Below are 20,360 nucleotides of genomic sequence, written 5' to 3' on the forward strand. Positions count from 1 at the left end.
CACTTGGACTGTTTCCAGATCTTAGCCATTGTAAATAATGCTGCAATGAACATAGGGGCGCATATATTCTTTCTGATTGGTGTTTAATGTCATTAATCATCAGAGAGATGCAAGTTAAAATGACAGTGAGGTACCTTCTCCTACTCATTTTACCTGGATAGATAGGATGAAACTTGGAACTGTAATCTGAAAGGTCTTCAGTTCAGTCTGGCTGCTTTGGTTTAATCATCTGCACTTTGGCCTCCTGGGAGCCCGAGGTCTCACTGTCTTCTTCCATAAAATAGTCATCACCACTCGTCTCTAGTTCTGTCTCTGAGGTTGACACTGTTGTGCTAGGTAAGGCAAGGGGTTGTTTTGAGGGTTTTTTTCCACCCTTCAATTCCTTTACCTTCTATGAGTTTGTATAGTATTATATTTAGATTGAAAACCACATTGAAAATGAGGTAGACAGGAACCGCTGTCATCACTGAGGTAGGACTTTCACTACTGCATGTGCAGTAAAGTCGATGTGTAGACCATCTGTTACCTTTGTTTCCTAGGTAATATGCACGTGTCACTAGCTGAGGCCCTGGAGGTTCGAGGTGGACCCCTGCAGGAGGAAGAAATATGGGCTGTATTAAATCAAAGTGCTGAAAGTCTCCAAGAATTATTCAGGAAAGGTAAGTTTTGTTTTTTTGTGTTTTGTTTTTTTTCCTAATTTTGAATATTGAGTACCTGAAAATAGATAAAAGGGTAGCATATAGAAGAATACTTTCTCTTAACCTCTCTTAGGACTAAAAAAAAGCTCAGAATTTATCTACCTTTATTTGAACATCTTCTGTGTACCTGGTATTGTGCTAAAGACTGAAAACATAATGATGATCGAAACCAAAAACATTCCCTGTTTGTAGGGAGCTTATAGTCCAGTGTGGAAAACAGCTATTGATAAAATATTTATGTAAAAACTTCAACCACGACAAGGGCTACACAGGAGGGGATTCGGGGACTCTATGAGAACCCATAGTAGGAGCATTTGACATAGTTTTAGGGAAGAAAAGGAAGCCCTCTTGCATAAATCATCCCTAAGTTATGATCTGAAAGAAAAGGTGACATTAACTAGGTAAGAGGGAGGGAAAAACATTTCTGGCAGAGAGAATAATACTATTCTGCATCCCTGAAACTCTAAATTGGGATAATGTGTACTGAACAACTACTCTGGTGCTTCACTGTAGAGGTCGTCACCTGCTCCAAATGGTTGTGTGGCATTTTGTAGCTGGAAAAATTAGGGAGTCACCCATTGGTGGTCCTGAAACATTTTATATTATGCTGAAAAGCCCCACATGACCAACACCTGTTTGGAACAGTAGGTAAAGAAACCAAGCTTCATCTAAAAAGGAAGAATCAGTCTTTGATCTGAATGAATTAATCAGATAAATATATATAATAATAAAAATCGATGAGATAATAGTTTTCAAAGTATGGCCCCTGGATGAGTAGCATCAGCATCACCTGAAAAGTTATTAGAAATGCAGATCCTTAGGCCCACTGTGGACCTAACTGAATAAGAAACTCTTGGGGGTATAGCCCAGAAATTTGTGTTTTAACAAGTTTTTAAGATGTTCTGATGCATGTTATGAGTTGCATTGCTTAAGACCTAAAGCATGGGGACCTTTTGGAAGTTGTAGGAGTGACCACTGATTGAGTACAGACTGGGGACAGATGGCAAAGCTTTATTGACATTCTTGTTGCTGTTGTTTTTCAATACAGTGACTGGGACTTAAAACAGTGTTAGGTCCCACCCAATTCTGCTATAACCTAGATGTCTGAAGGCCTTTGATTAGAATTACAATAAATCGAAAGAAAAATAATTCTTTTTATTTAGTGCCACTTACTTAAAATCTTGCTATTTTATTTTATTTATTTGTTTTTTTCTGAACACACCCTGCTTGCTGCTAGTGTGGGTCTTTTTGGAACTGGCCTTTCTCCCCAGACCCCTGCTCCGGTCTCCAGGCCCCCAGGTCCAGGGCTTCATGGGCCCACACACTGAGGAAGAGTTTGCTGTCATCATCACTGTGGCCATTATCACTACCGATGTAAAAAGACGTCCAAACCCTGAGATTTTTCATGGGGAGCAAGATCTCGGATGCTCCCAAATCTAGCTATTTTAGAAGACCTTGTAGCTTTGTTTGCCACATTTTAGTTGTTCAGAGAATTTGAAAGTACAGGCACTCTAGAATATAGAAGAGGTAGCTGTGCTCCAAAGACATTATTGAAGAAAGGATATGGTGGCATTACTCAATTAACTATCGCCAGATAAATATTTGAGAAACATCTGCTTGTGAGGTATTATATGAAAGATCCCAATAGGATGTCACTGTTGCCCTTAAGGGATTTATTCAGATCAGTCCACGTGAAAAGTTTACTACTTCGAGACAGTATGCCAAATGAGGATAGAGACAGTAAGTACTACAGATGTTCATGGAGGAGGGAGAGATAATACCTTTTTATTGTACTACTGGCAGGATCACCGCCCTAGTTGTGACTCAGAATATAAAGCATCTTGCATACTCTGAGTACCTGAGGGTTTTCTTCCTTTCAAATTTTGTAATTCTAATAGAGATTCAATGTCTCAATATAAAGTACTTGTCATTGAGATGTAATTATTGCATAACATATTGGCACATTACAATAAAGAGACTTACTACATGTGTTATAAAATTAATTGTAAGCCCTGGCTGATTTGGCTCAGCAGTTAGAGTGTCGGCCCATGGACTGAAGGGCTGAAGGTTTGATTCTGCTCAAGGGCACGTACCTGGGTTGCAGGTTTGATCCCCAGCCCCTCTTGGGGTTCTGCAGGAGGTAACCAATTGATGGTGTCTCTCTTACATCAATGTTTCTCTTTCTCTCTCTCTCCTCCCTCTCTCTCCTTCACTCCCTCCCTCCCTTTCACTTTCTCTAAAAATCAATGGAAAAATATCCTCGGGTGAGGATTAACAAACATTTAATTAATTAATTATTTAATAAGAGAAAATAAATTAAAAGGCAGCTAAGTCTTACACACTGTCCAATGGGAGCTAGTTACCATAAGACCTAGGCCTTCAGTCCAGTTCACAGAGTAGCATCAGTAACACAGACAAATTGAATTGAATTCTTTAGCAGTCTGGAGATTACCAACTATCATGATTGCCAGTTGGAAATTTGTTTATTTGGAAGAAAATTATGCTTATTTGATTTAGTTTATCTGAAATATATGAATTTTTTTTATTTCTTGTATTTAATAGCGCAGTCTTTTTTTGTCAAAATTTTTTCCCTTACTCTCAAAAAACTGAAATAAAACAATGATAGGTGTCCCCTTCTGTACGGAAGTAGAGCATTCCTATGAAACCTTTCGTTAAGCTGAAATTGTAAATCAAGAATGCTGCTGCCATTAATTTGTATGGAAAAAATGTTGAGTGTTCCCAGACCCCACCCCCAAATAACCTGTCAAATCATACCAAATATGTTTAATTACATCTAGTTTTATGGTGAGTGTTAAGTAAAACCCTCACAAGCTCTATTAGGCTTTTCTGAATACCTTAGAACACATTTTTGTAATGGATGTACAAAGTAAATGGAAATAAAGCACAGATGCCCACAGACACAGTTCAAAACCATGGGCGCCTGATGCTGACTGTGGTCCCCAGGTATTACAGAACAGAAGAGTCCGTCCACACAGCTCCACAGAGCCAAGCGCCAAGCACTGAGAACTGCAGTGGAGGTGCCGTCCTGGAGGATGGGAAGCTGGTGCTCTAAAGCCCGAACTCCCCAATGGCATGTAGTTTCCAGAGTATATGGGGCAAACGCACAAGACACTCTGGGGTCAGGGGGCTCGGGGTCATGCTGGGAACTGATTGGATGTAGGTGAGGAAGAGTGATAAATCATTTATTTCTGTCTTGAGGACAGTTTTGAGATCTGTTCCCTTGTCCCTCTATCCAGTCTCATGGTAAAGTAGCCAGGGGCCTCTTCCACCTTAGGGCTCAGGCTCTGATACATAAGTTAGGTCAGTAGGTTATCTTTAGCCTGCCAGAGGTCTAGACCATGGCACCATTAGTCAGATCGGGGCCAGTGTCTTCTTCAGCCCCCAGGGTTGCTGATTATCCTGGGAAAAGGCTAGGTCTCTGAGGAATAGAGAGAGATAGAGATGATTTCTAGAGCTAGGATTCAAAGCTAAATTTAATCAAAGTCACAGTGACCCCTGGTCTCTCCGGGAAGAGCTTGGGGCCACTTCCGCTGCCCAGGAGCACTGCCTCTGTGGCGGCTCTCTGCAGAGCAGGTGCTGAGTGCTGCTTGCACCCTTTCTTGTGAAAGCGGAAATCCTCTTCAGATTTCTTTCAGTTAGCGAAGAAAAGTATTAATATAGATCTTTAATAAAAGCCAAGTGGAGTAAAACAGACTTTTGAAAAGCAGGGGATACCTGTATTTGTTCATTTTGTGGATGAATGGAGTTGGTCATGGTTCTCTAGGGAACACCTGTATGAATAATGCTAGTATTGTTAGGGGAATAAAAGCAGGTAAAATACGGTGGTCTCTAAGAAGTTCGTTGTTCTAAAATGTGTTTTTCTCTCTTGGGTTTCTGTGTCTTAGTTTTGGTTCTTAGGGATGGCTTTTTCTTCCTATATTTTTGAACCTGTGTTTTTTTCAGTATTTAAGTGAAAATTGACATTTCTATGAATAAAAAGGCTAGTAAAAAACATTTCTACTGGGGTGGGGGGTACTAAACGCAGGTCAAGAAAATGATTTAATTCTTCATCTTTGAGCCTCCTTGCAATTTTAGCCTTTAAAAAAAATGATGTGGCTATTATTTGTAGAATAATCATACTTAAGCATGACTGAGAGTATTTACCATCTCAAGGAAACCCTCACTGAACAAATGAGCAAAGGATGTATTTCAGGCAGAAGGAAGAAGAAGGCTTCAAGAAGGAACAAGTAAATGAATTAGTCAACATGATGGTAAATCTAAACAATCATTAGCTGTATAAAAGCTTAATGATAATGATATAACTTCAAAATTATAAATAACATTTAGATTGGTGTGAATGATAGGAATTAAAACAGTTTAAGGGTTTAATTCTGTTCATGAGAATGGTAAGGATATTGACTTTAGAGTTAGCATAGTCAAATATTCTTAATGTTAGTAAGGATAATCATAAAACCAAAGAAGGAAAATGTAAAACTTTCAATCTGGTAGAACCAAAGGAGAAGGAGTAACTCAGTGTATGAGAAGGGAGACAAAGCACAGAACTTAAAATTTAATTTCTAATTTTTTTTAAGCCTTTACAGGAAATATAGGAAGTTTTTATAGATGAAAAACTTTTGCGTAAATATTGGCATAGGGTATGCAGCTTTTTAAAGACCAAAACCTAACTCGTCTCTATCACATTTGTAATTATCTACCATCATAATGTTGTTTAACAGGGTGCATCAGTTGTCTTTGACATGCTGCATCTTGCCCTGCATTTATAAGGCCAGAATTAACAGGTTCTTCAAGTTAAATTTGTTTGAACTTTATAAAATTACCCCATATGTCCCCTGGAAACAAACTATAAAACATGAAATTAATTTAATATCTAACATTTTAAAAATAAATAACGTGGGTTGTTTAACAAGTGTTTGAAGCACTTAGAGTGGACCTCTCCTGTGCCACAAATACACAGTCGATACACTTGTTTTGATTTGAAATTATTTGGCTCTAGATTTTACAAACAGACCATTTAATAAATTTAAAGAATCATGTATTTAGAAAGGAAGGTTGCTACGGGTCATGCTGTCTATCTCTAGTGCCACTGTATTCATTTCAATTTATATACTTACAGGGATTTTTTTAAAACATATTGAGATATAATGTATACCATAAAAAGCATTATTTTTAATTATATAGCTTGATGAATTTTATGAATGTATACACCCATATACCCACCACCATCACCACCACTGGGTTCTAGAACATTTCTAGCAGGTTCCCTCATGCTTCATTGTAGTCAGTCAGTTCTGGGTTACCAAGAGTAATTGTTATTATGAGATATCATATAGTTTAAGTTTTGCCTGAAAATAAATATACAAATAGAACCATACAACGTGAATTCTTTTGTGTTTTCTGCCTTCTTTTACTCAACATTCTGATATTTATCCATTTTATGTAACCAAACTTTTTAAAGAAATCACATTACAATTACTTTACTTCTTTCTCAAATAAAGAAATTAAAAGGTGGCTTTGTGCCTTGTATCATTTAGTAACAAGTTAAGATTTTTGCTTTTTTAGGGTGATGTGTACCAGTCATGGTTAACGTTTTTATGAGAAACGTATCCTTAATATTTCTTTTTGAAAAATGGGATAGTTTATCATTCAAATAAACCTCCTATCCCATTTCTTCTTTGAGAAGGAACATTTCTTTAAAAAAATTTTTTTTATCATCACCCGAGGACATCTCTCCATTTTTGTTCAGACAGAGTGGGAGGGAGGGAGGGAGGGAAGGGGAGAGAGAGAGAGAAAGAGAGAGAGAGAGAGAAATATCTACATGAAAAGGACACATCAAGTGGCTGCCTCCCGCACAACCCAACCAGGGCTGGGGACAAACTGCAACCAAGGCACATGCCCTTAGCGGGAACCGAACCCGGGTCTCTCTGGATCTCAGGCTGACAGCCAAACCGGCCAGGGTTCTTTAAAATGTAAATGGTGGGATGATAGCTGAAGAGCAGGAAAGGATGGCATTAGTGATCACAGAAATAGTTTTCATAAGTAGTTACAGATCAGGGTTATGTGGAATCATGTCATTATAAATAAAGCAAATTCCTCTCTAGAAAACTGTATTTCCTCTTCCCTCTGAAAACTGAAAATATATACTAATCTTCATTGATCTTTTCATCTAATTCTCCAAAATGAGATAAATGCTACTCACCCCTTGAAAGCACTGGTTGTTCAGTCTTTGTATAGATTCTAGGCCCTGAAAAGTAAAGAGAAGTCACTGAGATTATTTTTTAAAATCCCCCCCCCCCCCCCGGCTTTATGCAAATAGCAGGGGTGGAAAAAGATCTCCTTTAATTTGAAACTTTGTATTGAAAACACACACACACACACACACACACACACACCTGCTACTTTATAAAAGATCTTTACCATAAAACTTAGTTCTACTGCTAATTACTTACATTCTAGTTTATTTTGTTTGGCAAAATAAAATATTGCAGTTGTGTGATCTGCAGAGGCTGTCATGATGTCGTTAGGTGGCAAAGTAAATGCAGTGCTTTAAGAAGCTTAGTACTTGGTTCCAAAGTTGCTTCAACAAAATCGATAAGCTGCCAACAAAATCTTGTTTTTAAATGACTATGTCCAGCCGGTGTAGCTAAGTGGTTGACCATCGACCCATGTACAAAGAGGTCACCGGTTCGATTCCCGGTCAGGGCACATGCCTGGGTTGTAGGCCTGATCCCCAGTGGGGGGCGTGCAGGAGGCAGCCAGTCGATGTTCTCTCTCATGAGTGTTTCTATCTCTCTCTCCCTCTCCCTTCCTCTTCTCTCTAAAATCAATAAAGAAAAAGTATAAAAAAATATAAATAAATAAATACTTTATCATTCAAATTTATCATTTTTACAACCGCTTGAATAGGATGATCAAATAAGATATGACTGGTGTATTTTAAGAAAGAAACTACCTTAAAAGTCTAGTGCCTAAAATATTACATTTCTGTGGATTAATTTTGCTCTCAAAGTTTGGATCTTCCTTGGAAAAATAGAAATTGGTATTAATCCCAGGATCGTTTCTAGGTACTGGTTATACACTTCATGATACATTCATCTCTCAGACAGGGTGGAAGAGATCAAAGGTGCTCACTCCAAGGCTTGAGGAGATAAAATATCGATATTAATTGGATTTATAGCAAGTGTGAGAGGAGAAGCAAATTGTGTAGGCAGTTCAAGTGGTTTATTTTACTTTAGGAGTGGGATGTTTTTAAAAAGCCAAATAAAGATAATATTTTAGGTGGGTAAAGCAATTTATTTCTAAATTCATAGTCAGTGACATCTTGAGTTTGGTGTCATTTATTCAGCTTCTTCCTTGTAAGCAGAGAAGAGCTATTTAGGTCTTACTTCTAGTTTAAAATTATTTCAGATGCCTTTCCAATATGAAATGACTTTATTATAATTATATAAACCAGTTACTTGTAACACTTTCTGGCTTGCCATAACTCTTGCAAAATGCCTCACTGTTGGCTTTATAACCTGAAAAAAAATTGTTTTAAGCATTAGGGAAGGACATAAGTCGTACATACTCCATTTGATGATGTTCTTAGTATCAGTCAATTGACATAGAAATGGAACAAGTACAAGGTCAAGAAGCAACTTACTTGAGCCATGGTATCATTTTATTAGTGGTCCTGATGTATGTGTCGGGTAGATTGGTATGCACATCTGAATCCCTAGGAAGCTTTAAAAAAAAATACTGTGCAGAATACTGTTCCCCTTCGCCAGAATTCACATAAAAACTCTCGATGACTTAAGAGACAGAAGGCCTGTGTGCTTTCTTAATTACCCCAAGCCCTCAAAGTCAGATGCTTTGGAAGTAACTTTTTTTCAATATTATAGTTAACAAAGCTGACGCTTCCTTTGAATCATACTTGAAAAAAATAACTGAAAGTAATAAAGACTGGAGAATAAAATTAAAGGTCCAGAGTATTCTCTGGTTGAATAATGTAGAGTTCTTGGTGTTTGAAAGTTGAAACAAAGCTTTGTTTTCTTCATAATGGAGCTCTAAAATAACTTGTGTGTGTGTGTGTGACCAGCAAAATCTAAATTGATAAGTTGTTGTCAGAGCAGAGTGGGCAGAAGGACACCTTTAAACGGTCATGGACCTATAGAATATAGTTAGAATTGGAAACATTTATTATTTTCAGGTATTTGAATTACATTATTATAATGCCATTGTACCTGATCTTTTGGAAATTCATAAATCCTATCCTTAAGCCACTTATATTCTAGAAGAAATATGTGAAAACAGTTACGAAAGCATTTTGTTCAGTATTTTGGTATGTAATTTGGGGGTGTTTCCTTTTTATTGTTGAGGATAAAGGTTAGTGGGAAAGGTAGAAACCAAAGGAAAAACAAAGAGGAGGAAGTTAATATATCACCAAAATAACGTGGGCAGATTCCTCAGAAACTGCTGCAGTTTCTTTCATGCTTCCTGGATCAGATGGCCAAGGAGATTTATTTGCTGAAGAAGAAAGCAAATTCTTAGAGACTTGTTTCCTTCTCTCCATATTGTCCAGCCGTTTAAGCCCTGTTGCTTTTAATAACCATAACCAGTTTCATTTCACTAATAGATTACCTATATCTCACTTTTGTTAAACTCAGATCTCATTAGTGTTTTATTACCAAGATGCACGGTTTGGACTTACCTTGAGTCTCACAAGTATATAACAAAACAAAACTACTAGAAGCTTAATGGATCAGAAGTTGTATCAAGATTCGAGGGGTTGTGGCTTGGTTGAATAGGTGCCTTTCATGTGTTTAGTGTTTAAGGAAAAAACAAGGAATAAAAATTAAAGTATTGTGTGTGTTTGTGCAACAAAGATCATTACCAAGAAATAAAAATATCTTTTGTCTCCTGGTCTAGTGAAGAAAAGTTCATAAAATATTAATTTGGAATGACAAGTCTGCATAATTTCATGTTAATCAAAATGCTATAGCTTCTATTACAAATAACATTTTTTCTAAAACTATATACTGATGCTGTATTTAATATATGTACATTTAAATACATATTTTCATTTGATAATTTCTGTTAAACTTAAAAATAATGACTAGATACAGTAAATTACCTATTTCATTTGTATAGTTACTCAATAAGTATTAATTAGGTTGATTATAAAATTTTAAATCAGTTTTTCTAAATTGTGGATGTGGGTTAACTAGGAAATACCATGTAATAAATACAACACTGATAGAAATATATTTCCCTAAGGAATTAAAGTAAAAATTAGTGCTATTTTAGGATACTTTGTACCTTAAATCATCTGTATTTATAATATGACTTCTGGGTAAGAGATTTGTATGATTAGCAAGGGCTGGGACCTACTACATCAGAATATAAGTTTTTGAGGATGAAAGGTTGTAGGAGTTTATGAAATGCTGTTGAATGTTTGGCTGTATCAAGAAAATTTACATGATAGAAAATGTCTTTGAAGAGATTATCACTATCAACTTACATTTATACAATTTTACTTTCCTCTGATGATATTTTTTCTACTGATATTTTAAAGGGAGGGAGAGAAACATTGATGTGAGAGAGACACATCAATTGGTTGCCTCCTGCACACTCTTCAACCTGGGCCAGGGATCAAACTTGCAACCCAGGTTCATGCCCTTGACTGGGAATCAAACCTGAAACCCTTCAGTGCGAGGGTTTGCGCAACACCGGCCAGGACTTTACTTTTAAAACGAGATTGCTATTCTATTTTGTTTTCATATTAGAGAAACTTAACTTTTAAAAAATAGAAACAATTTTTTATGAAGAATTAATAAAACTTGAATTGGGAATCAATCTGTAGCATGTACTATAATTTTCAGTGAGCCTTAAGTAATTTATCACAAAGCTTTACTATCAAGAAAAAATGAAAATACAGGGGAAATATTCTAAACAATTTATTTTTGTTTATTTGTGTAGTTATACCAGGTGATTGATTTAACTACATATTCATTTTTCTGCCCATGTGAACTAAATTTTTGAGAGAATCTGTATTATAGTGTGACTTCATGAAATCCTTCAGAGTTTGAAACTGGCCACTGCTAGATTTTTGCCAAGAATCCTGACATCACATATAAAATGGGAAGACTACAATTTCTCTATTTGTGCCTAAGTAGGCAAAGGGATTTTTCAGGTCAAAAGGGTGTCATTGTTGTTCTAAGACATTAGATAATTTCCTAATACTTTTGATTGGTATTCCCTTATCATGTTTGATACCCAGTTCTGATCATTTCCCTTATTTTCATACCATAAGTGGAAATCCAAAACATAAAACGAGGGGGACCATTTAAAGAAAAAGGCAATATCTCTCAGGAAAAAAATGTGTGGAGCGGTGTCCTAGTTGAAAGAACATTGCAAGGAAGCTCTAAGACGTTACTTTGCATATCAAATTTCTGTTTATTTCTAACTCCGCTTCTAGCTGCTTAAAATTCTGTTTAAGCAACTTTTTCTGTGGAATGTTGGTAAAGTCTATAAATAGAATCCTTTGACTGCTGGAAGCAGTTCACATCAGATTTACTCTTTCATAATAGTAGCATTCTTGAGGTCAGTCATCACACAACTAAAATATTATAGGACATTAAATTACAAGGTTCAAAAATTCCTTTTTTTTTAACCCCGAGCCAAGGATATGTTTATTGATTTTGAGAGAGAGAGAGAAACATCGATGTGAGAGAGAAACATCTGTCAGTTCCCTTCCACAGGTGCCCTGACTGGGGATTGAACCTGAAACCTAGGTATGTGCCCTGACTGAGGATTGAACTTGCAGCCTTTGGGAATACGGGTTGATGCTCCAACTATCTGAGCCACTTGACCAGGGCTGGAATTTCATTTTTAAATATTCTAATGTTAGCATTCTTTGAAAGATTTTGAATGCATTTGCTTGAATTTTCTTCCTTAATAATTGGACATTGAGAGTAAATTAGGCTAATTCTAGCCATGATTCTGTTTCCTCACTTGTATGTTTGTGTAACATTTTACAATCATTTAAAAATATATTTTGTGGTTTAATTGTTTTCTAAAGGATTCAGCACCTAAAGAATTTTGTTTAGGGAATTTTAACAGCAGTGTAGTTTGTTGTCACAGATACTTTTAACTTTATTACAAGACATTTAAAAATCACATATGAAAATATTTGTCATTTGTGGGTGTGTATTTATTTTAACAAGTAAAAATATGTCCAACCTTAGTAATTGTTTCTCACTATTCTCCACCAAATTTCTGTCCAAAATTCCTGCTGTTCACGTACAAACTTAATAACTTCCTGTCCACATGCCTTTGCTTTGGCTGTTACTTCTCTATGGAATCTCCCCCTTAACCATGATCAAATCTTACCCATCGAAAGGGCCACATATTTTTTAAAAAGAAAGAAATTCCCTTTTCATTGTAGTTGAAGAAATTTTGATATCCTCTAAATCACTTTTATATTCCTTTTTTTTCTTCTATATATACATTTAATCTCTCCAACAGTAGTATGGATTCTATGAGCAAACAACCTGTAATGTTTGGAAGGTTATGTTTAAATATGTATAGTGCTTAAATTATGGTTTACTGTAGGTGTTCAGTAAAAACAAACAAGCAAACAAATACCTACTATATAAAGCAAAAGTTAAAAAATACAGTTCTTGCCAGAATAATAATAGTTTTGCTGACCTTGGTTGTGTTGGTAAGTGAATAAATCCCTTAGTAATTTCAGAGTGATAAGCAATTAGGGATTTCTTTCACCTTCAGCAGTTTCTGTTCCATGCCACCTGTCAGGGAGGGTGTGGTCTGTGGCCAGGGATGATGAGGAGGAGGAGTGTAGTGAGCTCTTTCTCGTCCTGAGGGAGTACCAGTATCCAGGGTGGCAGGACAGGAATAGCATTTAGACCTCTAGGAGGCATTCATGCCTCTGTTATCTCTGCTTCCCAACAATTTATAAATTCAAATGGTAACAGGTATACCAGAAATCATAATTGTGTCAGGAATTAAGCATGAGAGTTAGAGTCCTAGCCTCCTAATCTTAGGCTCAGGACTGGATACCAGAGCACAGAATAGAGAGGCTAATAAAAAGAATGAATTAAAGTAGTGGGGTGGAGATTGAGGGCGACGAGTGAACGAGAAGTGTGATAGGGAGATACAGCACCATACTTGTGGATGCCCAAGAGCAAAAGAACCTGCAAACAATGATGGAGAAGAAGCCGTCTCAGTGCTGGTGTATACCAGGGCTCAGTTCTTGGTCTTGATTTCTTTTCTGTCGTAACTCACTTTTTGGTAATCTCATCCAGTCACAGGGCTTAAAATAGTACCTATTAGGCAAGTTACCTCCAAATTATGTCTTCTTGACACCTTTTTCCCAAACTCAAGATCCAACTGCCCACCTGACACCCCATTTGGGTATCTGAAAGATTTTTTTTAAAATATTTTTTGTGTGTTTTTTTTTAATTTTTTTCTTCATTGATTTGAGAGAGAGAGAAAAGGAGAGGGAGAGAGATAGAAACATCGATGAGAGAGAACATTGAGTGGTTGCCTTCTGCATGCCCCTTATGGGGGATCGGGCCCACAACCTGGGCATGTGCCCTGGTCAGGAATTGAACCAGCGACCTCTTGGTGCATGGGACGATGCTCAACCAATGAGCCACACCAGCTGGGCTGACAGATATCTTAATAGGTTCCAAAGTAAAGTTCTAATTCCAACCACCATCTCCCAACTGCTACCTCAGCAACCTGCATTGTCTGTAGTCTTCTCTATCTCAGTTGATGGGCCTCCAGTCTTTCTGTTACTGAGACCAAAAACCTGGAGTCATCCTGATTCCTCTCTTTCTCATTCCACGTCCAGTCTGTCAGAACATTCTGCTGTCACTGCCTGTACTGCTCTACCTCTACGAAGGGGCATCGGGTTTCCCGCAGGTTCTCACCACCTCTGCTGCCAGCACTCTGGTTGCAGGCCATCATCATCTCATAGCAGGTGTTAGTGTACTGCCTTCCTAACTGGTCTCCTAATGTTGGTTCCCTTTAGCTGCTCATTTGAAAGGAATTCATCGTAGACTCTTTTATAATGCTGTGACATGTGATACCTTAATATTTTGAATTGCATTCTTTGGTAAAGAAAATATTATTCTGCCTTGTTTGAGTTTTTCTCAAGCTAGATTGTGTTTGTTCTTGAGATACCTAAGAAGTTTTTAACAGAAAACGCATGAAGTGGCTATGAAAGATGACAGTCTACCTAGGCTTGCCAGCTATGATGGTTCATTGAAACAGATTTTTTCATGAGACTTGTGAGCCATATTTTTTAGCAGCTTGATGTGTGGGTAGGTCAGACTGTGAGGACCATTGGTCTGTAACTCAGCTTCAGTGCAACATAGATGTGCTGACTGATTAAAAGATGCATTCAAACACGTTTTTCTTCCTTGACACAGCTATTAAAGTTCTGTTTCAGGTTCATAAACATGCAAGAGTGTATATATATATATATATATATATATATATATATATGGCTTTTTAAATTTTGAAGGAGCAATGAACTTTAATAGTTTACTTTTTTATTGACATAAAGATCAGGATCTTGGCCATAAGTAGAGGTTACACACTCAGAAAGGATAAATGATTCAGTTCTAATAAAAGTAGTTTTTGGGAACTCATACATACTGTAAGTTTGATAAACTGTTCCATAGACTTTTATCAATTTCTTATGATTTGATCTCGGTATCAGTGTAACCCATTCAGGTGGAATAATAATGGTATTGGCAGTCACAGGCCTTTTTGTGACTTTCCTATAACAGTTTCTTGAGTCTGTAATCCAGTTCACTTAGCAGTTACCTTAAAAGCTATGTTAACTTATTTGTGAAATGGGAGAACAAACTAAATTTCCTTCTAATAAGTCTGCTTGTTTAGCCTAATGTGTAGCTTTACTTTTGGAAGGAAGACTACTCAAATCTTAAGGAATTTTTTTAATGCTTCCAAACATGAACACTTAGGCACAGGTAAACATTTAAATAAAATTAGAGACCCATTATCACTTTTGTTAATATACAAGCTGCCTGAAATTCTAGTGAAATAGTGAACAAATGCCTCACTGTAATAAAGTACTTACACCAGTTTAAGTCTTATGACTGACAATGAAAGTTCTCTATTTATAGTTTCTAAGATCTCCGTCTGGGTTTTGAAAGATTAAACCAAATCAGGGCATTGTTGTTAATAATGGTGTCTGTAACTGTACAATTACCATGGATGCTCATTTAAGTGATCTGTATTGCCTCTCATTATAATTCTGAGCAATTATCTTTCCTTTTTCCTTTTATTCTGTGCGGTTGCAAAGCAGTAAGCATAGCTGATCCGGCTGCCCTTGGCTTTATCATTTCTCCGTGGTCTCTGCTGTTGCTGCCATCTGGTAGTGTGTCATTTACAGACGAAAATATTTCCAATCAGGATCTTCGAGCATTCACTGCACCAGAGGTTCTTCAAAATCAGTCACTAACTTCTCTCTCAGACGTCGAAAAGGTAACTGTTAAGTCTTTTTTGCTTGATTTTGTTTTTTATTTTGTTGGGGTAGGAAAAATAAAGACACTGGGCTACCCTACCTCAATCCTCTGAAGAAAAACTCATTAATTTTAAAATGATCCTGTATTTTAAGAAGTTCGTATTTATGTTAATAATTCAAAATTGTTTTAAAAACTTTATGGATCTAAGCAAAATATGAAAAAATGTGAGCCATTATTAAATGATGTTTATAAAAACTTATTAAATGTTTTAAGAGTATAAAACATTGTGCTCATAAGGAAGATAAAAAGTAACTACAGAAATGATCTTGATAACGTGTATAGAACAATCTATAATACATGACAGAATGAAGTAAATGCTATATAGAGATATAAAGTATTTTGGTAACTAGAGGAGGTCAAATTAATTTTTAGTGTAGAATGATATCATAGAGAAGGTGGTATTTATGTTGGGCTTTGTAGAATGAGTAGAATTTAGAAAAGCGAAAATAGGTAGAAATGGGCATTTCACTCAGGGCTATTAGTATGTGGAATGGCAGGTTAGACATTACCCACCATGATGGAGCGATTGGTTAGACCCGCTGGGCGAGAGCATTAGCTGCCTGGAAGGCTGTGATCAGGGAAAGAAAAGGAAGTGATAGGTCTGAGTAAGGAAGACTCCAAATGCCAGAACTTGAGAGTTTCTTCTGAGGCGGTGGTGAACTACCCTAATTTTAGGAGAGTAATATAATGACATTTTTATTTCAGAGGGTAAGCTTGAGAAAAGTGGATGAGTAGATGAGATGAAAGACTGCAGGAATCTGACTGAAGAGTGTAATAATACAGGGGAAAGAACTGAATATAGGACACACTACAGTGGAAGCAAAGCTGACAGTTTGTCATTTCATTTGATGGAATAATGAAGAAGGCAAAGTTTGTGATAGAAATATTCAGTCTGGGGATGGTGATGCCATTGGCATCAGAAGAAGATCTGATTTCATCATCAAAGCTATGAAAAGTTGGAGATAAATATAGTATATATAGCAGGCTGTAATAATTTAGATATGGAACCTTGGAGAATTCAGTATTGGCTATGACTATCCACAGAAGTGTGAAAATTAACATAATAAGTTACTAGTAGTAAAATGATTAAATCAGAAAGTGTGAAATCTTTTTTTGTTCTCCATCTACTACCCCATGCATTCAAAATAAGAAGAAAAAAAAAAGCTAATCAAAACCACAATGAGATTTTTTTCTTAATTTTCAGATTGTCAAAAATCCAAATATTCATAACACAGTCTATGGACAAGGCTTGTGAAAAACCTTATATGTTGTTGGTAGAAATGCAAAAATAATGCAACTTCTACATAGGGATATCTGACAACATGTATCAGAACTATAGATGATTTACCCTTTATCCATAATTTCAGAGAATGAACTCAAGAAAAATACCTGCATGTACAAAATGACATACCAAAAGACTGCTGAAACATTATTTATAATAGCAAAAGTTTGGGAAAATCCTAATTGCCCCTTAACAACAGTGTTGCAGCCGCAAAATTGAGTTCTATGCAGCACTAAAAAAGGATGTGAGAAGATCTCTAAGCATTGATATGGAAATAGCTCTCTTATGAAATGAAAGTACAAGTAATTTTTAAAGTTTCTGACCTTTTAGTAAATGGTGAAAATAAGAATGTATATTCACTTTTGCTTAAGTTTGCATAAAGACAGTAAGATAAATAAGAACTAATAAAAAATGACTGCTCACAGAGGATGGGCTGGGGAATTCCGGTGGTGGGGGTCTGTTCCAATAATTTCTAGTCTTATTTTCTATTTTAAAAGCTGTCACACTTACAAAAAATACAAAATGATTTTCTCAAATCATGTGTTATACTTTCTTTGGAACAAAAGATCATTAATATATAGTATGTATCAAATTTTTAAATCTTGTTTTACCATAAAATGACTTTTAAAAAAATTCTATTCCTAGATCCATATTTATTCTCTTGGAATGACATTGTATTGGGGGGCTGATCATGAAGTTCCTCAGAGCCAAGTAAGTTGTCACATTTGTACTTTACACTTTTAAAAAAGCTCTTCCCTATGTTCATTGCAGCTTTATTTACAGTAACCAAGATGTGGAAGCAACCCAAGTGCTCATCAATAGATCAGTGGATAAAAAAGCTGTGGTACATATATACAAGAAATACTACTCGGCCATAAAATAGAATGAAATCTTACCATTTGCGACATCATGGATGGACCTAGAGGGTATTTTGCTAAGTGAAATAAGTCAGTCAGAGAAAGACAAATATGATTTCACTTATATGAAGAATGTAAAGAAGAATATAAATGAACAAACACAACAGAAACAGACTCATAGAACAGTCTGATGGTTGTGGGGGAGGGGGGAGGATTTGGGGACTAGGTGAGAAATGTGAATGAGATTGAGATGTACAAATTGGCAGTTACAAAATAGTCACAAGGGTATAAAATAAGCATAGGGATTATTGTCAATAATATTTTTATTTATTTATTTATTTTTGGTTAAGCCTCACCCAAGAACATTTTTCCATTGATTTTAGATAGAGTGGAAGGGAGGAAGGGAGAGAGAGAGAAACATCAACATGAGAGACACACATTGATTGGTTGCCTCCTCCATGACCCCAACCAGGGCCAGGGATTAAACCCTTGACCAGAATTGAAAGTATGTGATTATCTAATCACTATGCTGTAAACCTACAACTCATACAAAATGATATTGAATGTAAACTGTAATTGAAAAATAAAATAAAAAATTTAAAAAGCTCTTTCACATATTTATGTGTTCTACAGCATAACTGTCAGGCACACCAACATTTCTATGCTGGTTGTTCACATTAATGTCACACTCTTGCCCTGGCTGGTTTGGCTCAGTGGTTGGAGCGTCGGCCCTTAGACCAAATAGTTGCAGGTTCAATTCTGATCAAGAGCACGAACCTCAGTTGTGGTTCAGTCTCCAACCCTGGTTGGGGTTGTACAGGAGGTAACCAGTCAATGTGTCTCTCTCACGTTGGTGTTTCTCTCTCCCTCTCACTCTATATGAGGATAACTGCAAAAATATCCTTGGGTGAGAATTAAAAATCATAATCATAATAAAAATAATGTCAGACTCTCAGTGAAATAATAATAAAGTAGTAAAAAATTATTTTTTTAAAAGGCTTTTAGAATTATAGCAGTCACTACTCAGGTTTTAACAATTCAAACTCTTCAAAAACTATAGCAAGAGAAATGGGAACATATTTTGTTTATTTTAATTTATTGGCTGATAAAGAAGGATTGTAAATGTCTTTGATGATTCATTCTTATACTGAAAGTGATAACCTTTTTTGGTGCAAAAACTGTATGAATAGGAACTCTGTGTCTCAGAGTAGGGTTTAGACTTTGCTACTTTTTTCTCTTTTCACTTCGGAAGCCTCACTTACCTGCTCGCAGCAGCAGACACAGATGTTAAGGAAACACTGAGGTGTCTCAGGTTCTCATGACCGTTGGGATGCTTCTAAGTCTTTATTTTCTGCACTAATTCTGATTCCTAAAAACACTATGTTAACATAGTAGAAAATAGTAATTGAAAATTTTGAAATTGCTATATTTCATTAAAGCCAAGATGTAGTATATTAGAATTAGGTTATATTACAGGCATTTAGAATTAAAAAACAAAATAACTAGGTGTGTTTTTCATTAAGTTAAGAAGTTACAAACACTTATTCTAAATTTTATTCTAAAATTTATACATTTTAAGGTCTATGAAAGAGGAATAGTCTTCAACTTGATTTGATCTCATTTTACATCATGAAAAATACTATGTTTACTTTCCTCAATTTCAATTCTATAAATATAAATGAGAAAGTTAAATTACTACTGGACATATTGGTCTCATGTATTATAAAACTTAATTTACATGTAAAATGTGATAGCTTATAATTAACACTTCATACTCTGGTAACTGAAAATAAAGTCCATGTCAATAATGTATAAATTGGAGGGGAGGTATAGACATTTACTTGTATTTTCCTATTAGAAATAATAATTATCTGGAAATATTTAGCATTAATTTAGAAGTATGTAATAAGTGCCTACCTGTTTTAGACACTGTACTAGACACTAGGAATATAATGGCCCATGACTATAGATTTCATTCGTGGGTACTACAACTAAACCAATGATAACACAATGTGATGAATGCTATGTTAAGGAAAATGGAGGGTGCTATAGAAAACCAGACTCAGAGCCTCTAACTAGACTTGAAGGGTTAGAATATAAAGAAGAGAACATCTAAGCTGTATCTAAAATATGACATAATGCTCAGATGGAGAAGTGAAAGGGGCCCAGACTTAGCATATGTTTAAACCAAAGTGGATGAACCAGTTTTAACTCACATTAGTAATGCTCCAGTACTCACCAGTACTTCATGTTATCAGTCTTTTTATTTTTAACTCCTTTATCAAGTGTGTAGTGGCTTCTCTTTGTTATTTTAATTTGCATTTCTTGGTATGCTTATTGGACATTTAGATATAATCTACAAATTATTTCAGCTCATTTTTAAAATTTCATTTTGTCTTCTCTGTTTCACCAGCATAATGAAAACATATTTATTTATTTATTGTTTTAAATATGTTTTGATTTTTTTTTAGAAAGAGAGAGAGGGAGGGAGAGAGAAAAAAAAATATTGATGTGAGAGAAAAACATTGATTGGCTGCCGCTTGCACGCCCCCTACTGGGGATGGAGCCCGAAACCCAGGCATGTGCCCTGACAGGGAATCTAACTGGGACCTCTCAGTCCATGGGACAATGCTTAATCCACTGAGCCACACCAGCCAGGCTGAAAACATATTTAAATGATCTTTTGTTATCACAATATTTGAAATCTCTTCTAGGTTATGAGAGTGTCAATTTATACTAAATATACATTTGAATATATTACATTTTATTAAATATTAGGAAATTATTTATTCCCCCATAATGTTGTGTATATACAGTAAAGGGTGACCAAAATATTTGAATAAAGAATTCCATTTCTTTATATACAGAGAACCCCCTCAAGTTTTTCTATAGTACTTCCTATGTTGGGAGATGTATGTTAACGATCTTTTGCTAATAATTTTTTGGAATA

At 35.9% G+C, this 20,360-nt stretch overlaps 1 protein-coding gene across 6 annotated transcripts in view; it reads left to right on the forward strand.

Moving 5' to 3' along the window:
- PTPN13 (protein tyrosine phosphatase non-receptor type 13) overlaps positions 1 to 20,360 on the forward strand; it is a 195,390-nt gene that overhangs the window by 47,425 nt on the left and 127,605 nt on the right. For all 6 annotated transcript variants that reach the window (XM_036259635.1, XM_036259641.1, XM_036259668.1 and 3 more), the window contains exons 2-4: positions 540 to 659; positions 15,052 to 15,230; positions 17,199 to 17,264. In XM_036259635.1, coding sequence (XP_036115528.1) covers positions 545 to 659; positions 15,052 to 15,230; positions 17,199 to 17,264 — 360 coding nt within the window. In that variant the 5' untranslated portion in view covers positions 540 to 544. The remainder of the gene's footprint in view (positions 1 to 539; positions 660 to 15,051; positions 15,231 to 17,198; positions 17,265 to 20,360) is intronic.

This window comes from Molossus molossus, unplaced genomic scaffold (genome assembly GCF_014108415.1).
Source record: "Molossus molossus isolate mMolMol1 unplaced genomic scaffold, mMolMol1.p scaffold_m16_p_1, whole genome shotgun sequence".
NCBI classification, from domain to species: Eukaryota; Metazoa; Chordata; class Mammalia; order Chiroptera; family Molossidae; genus Molossus; species Molossus molossus.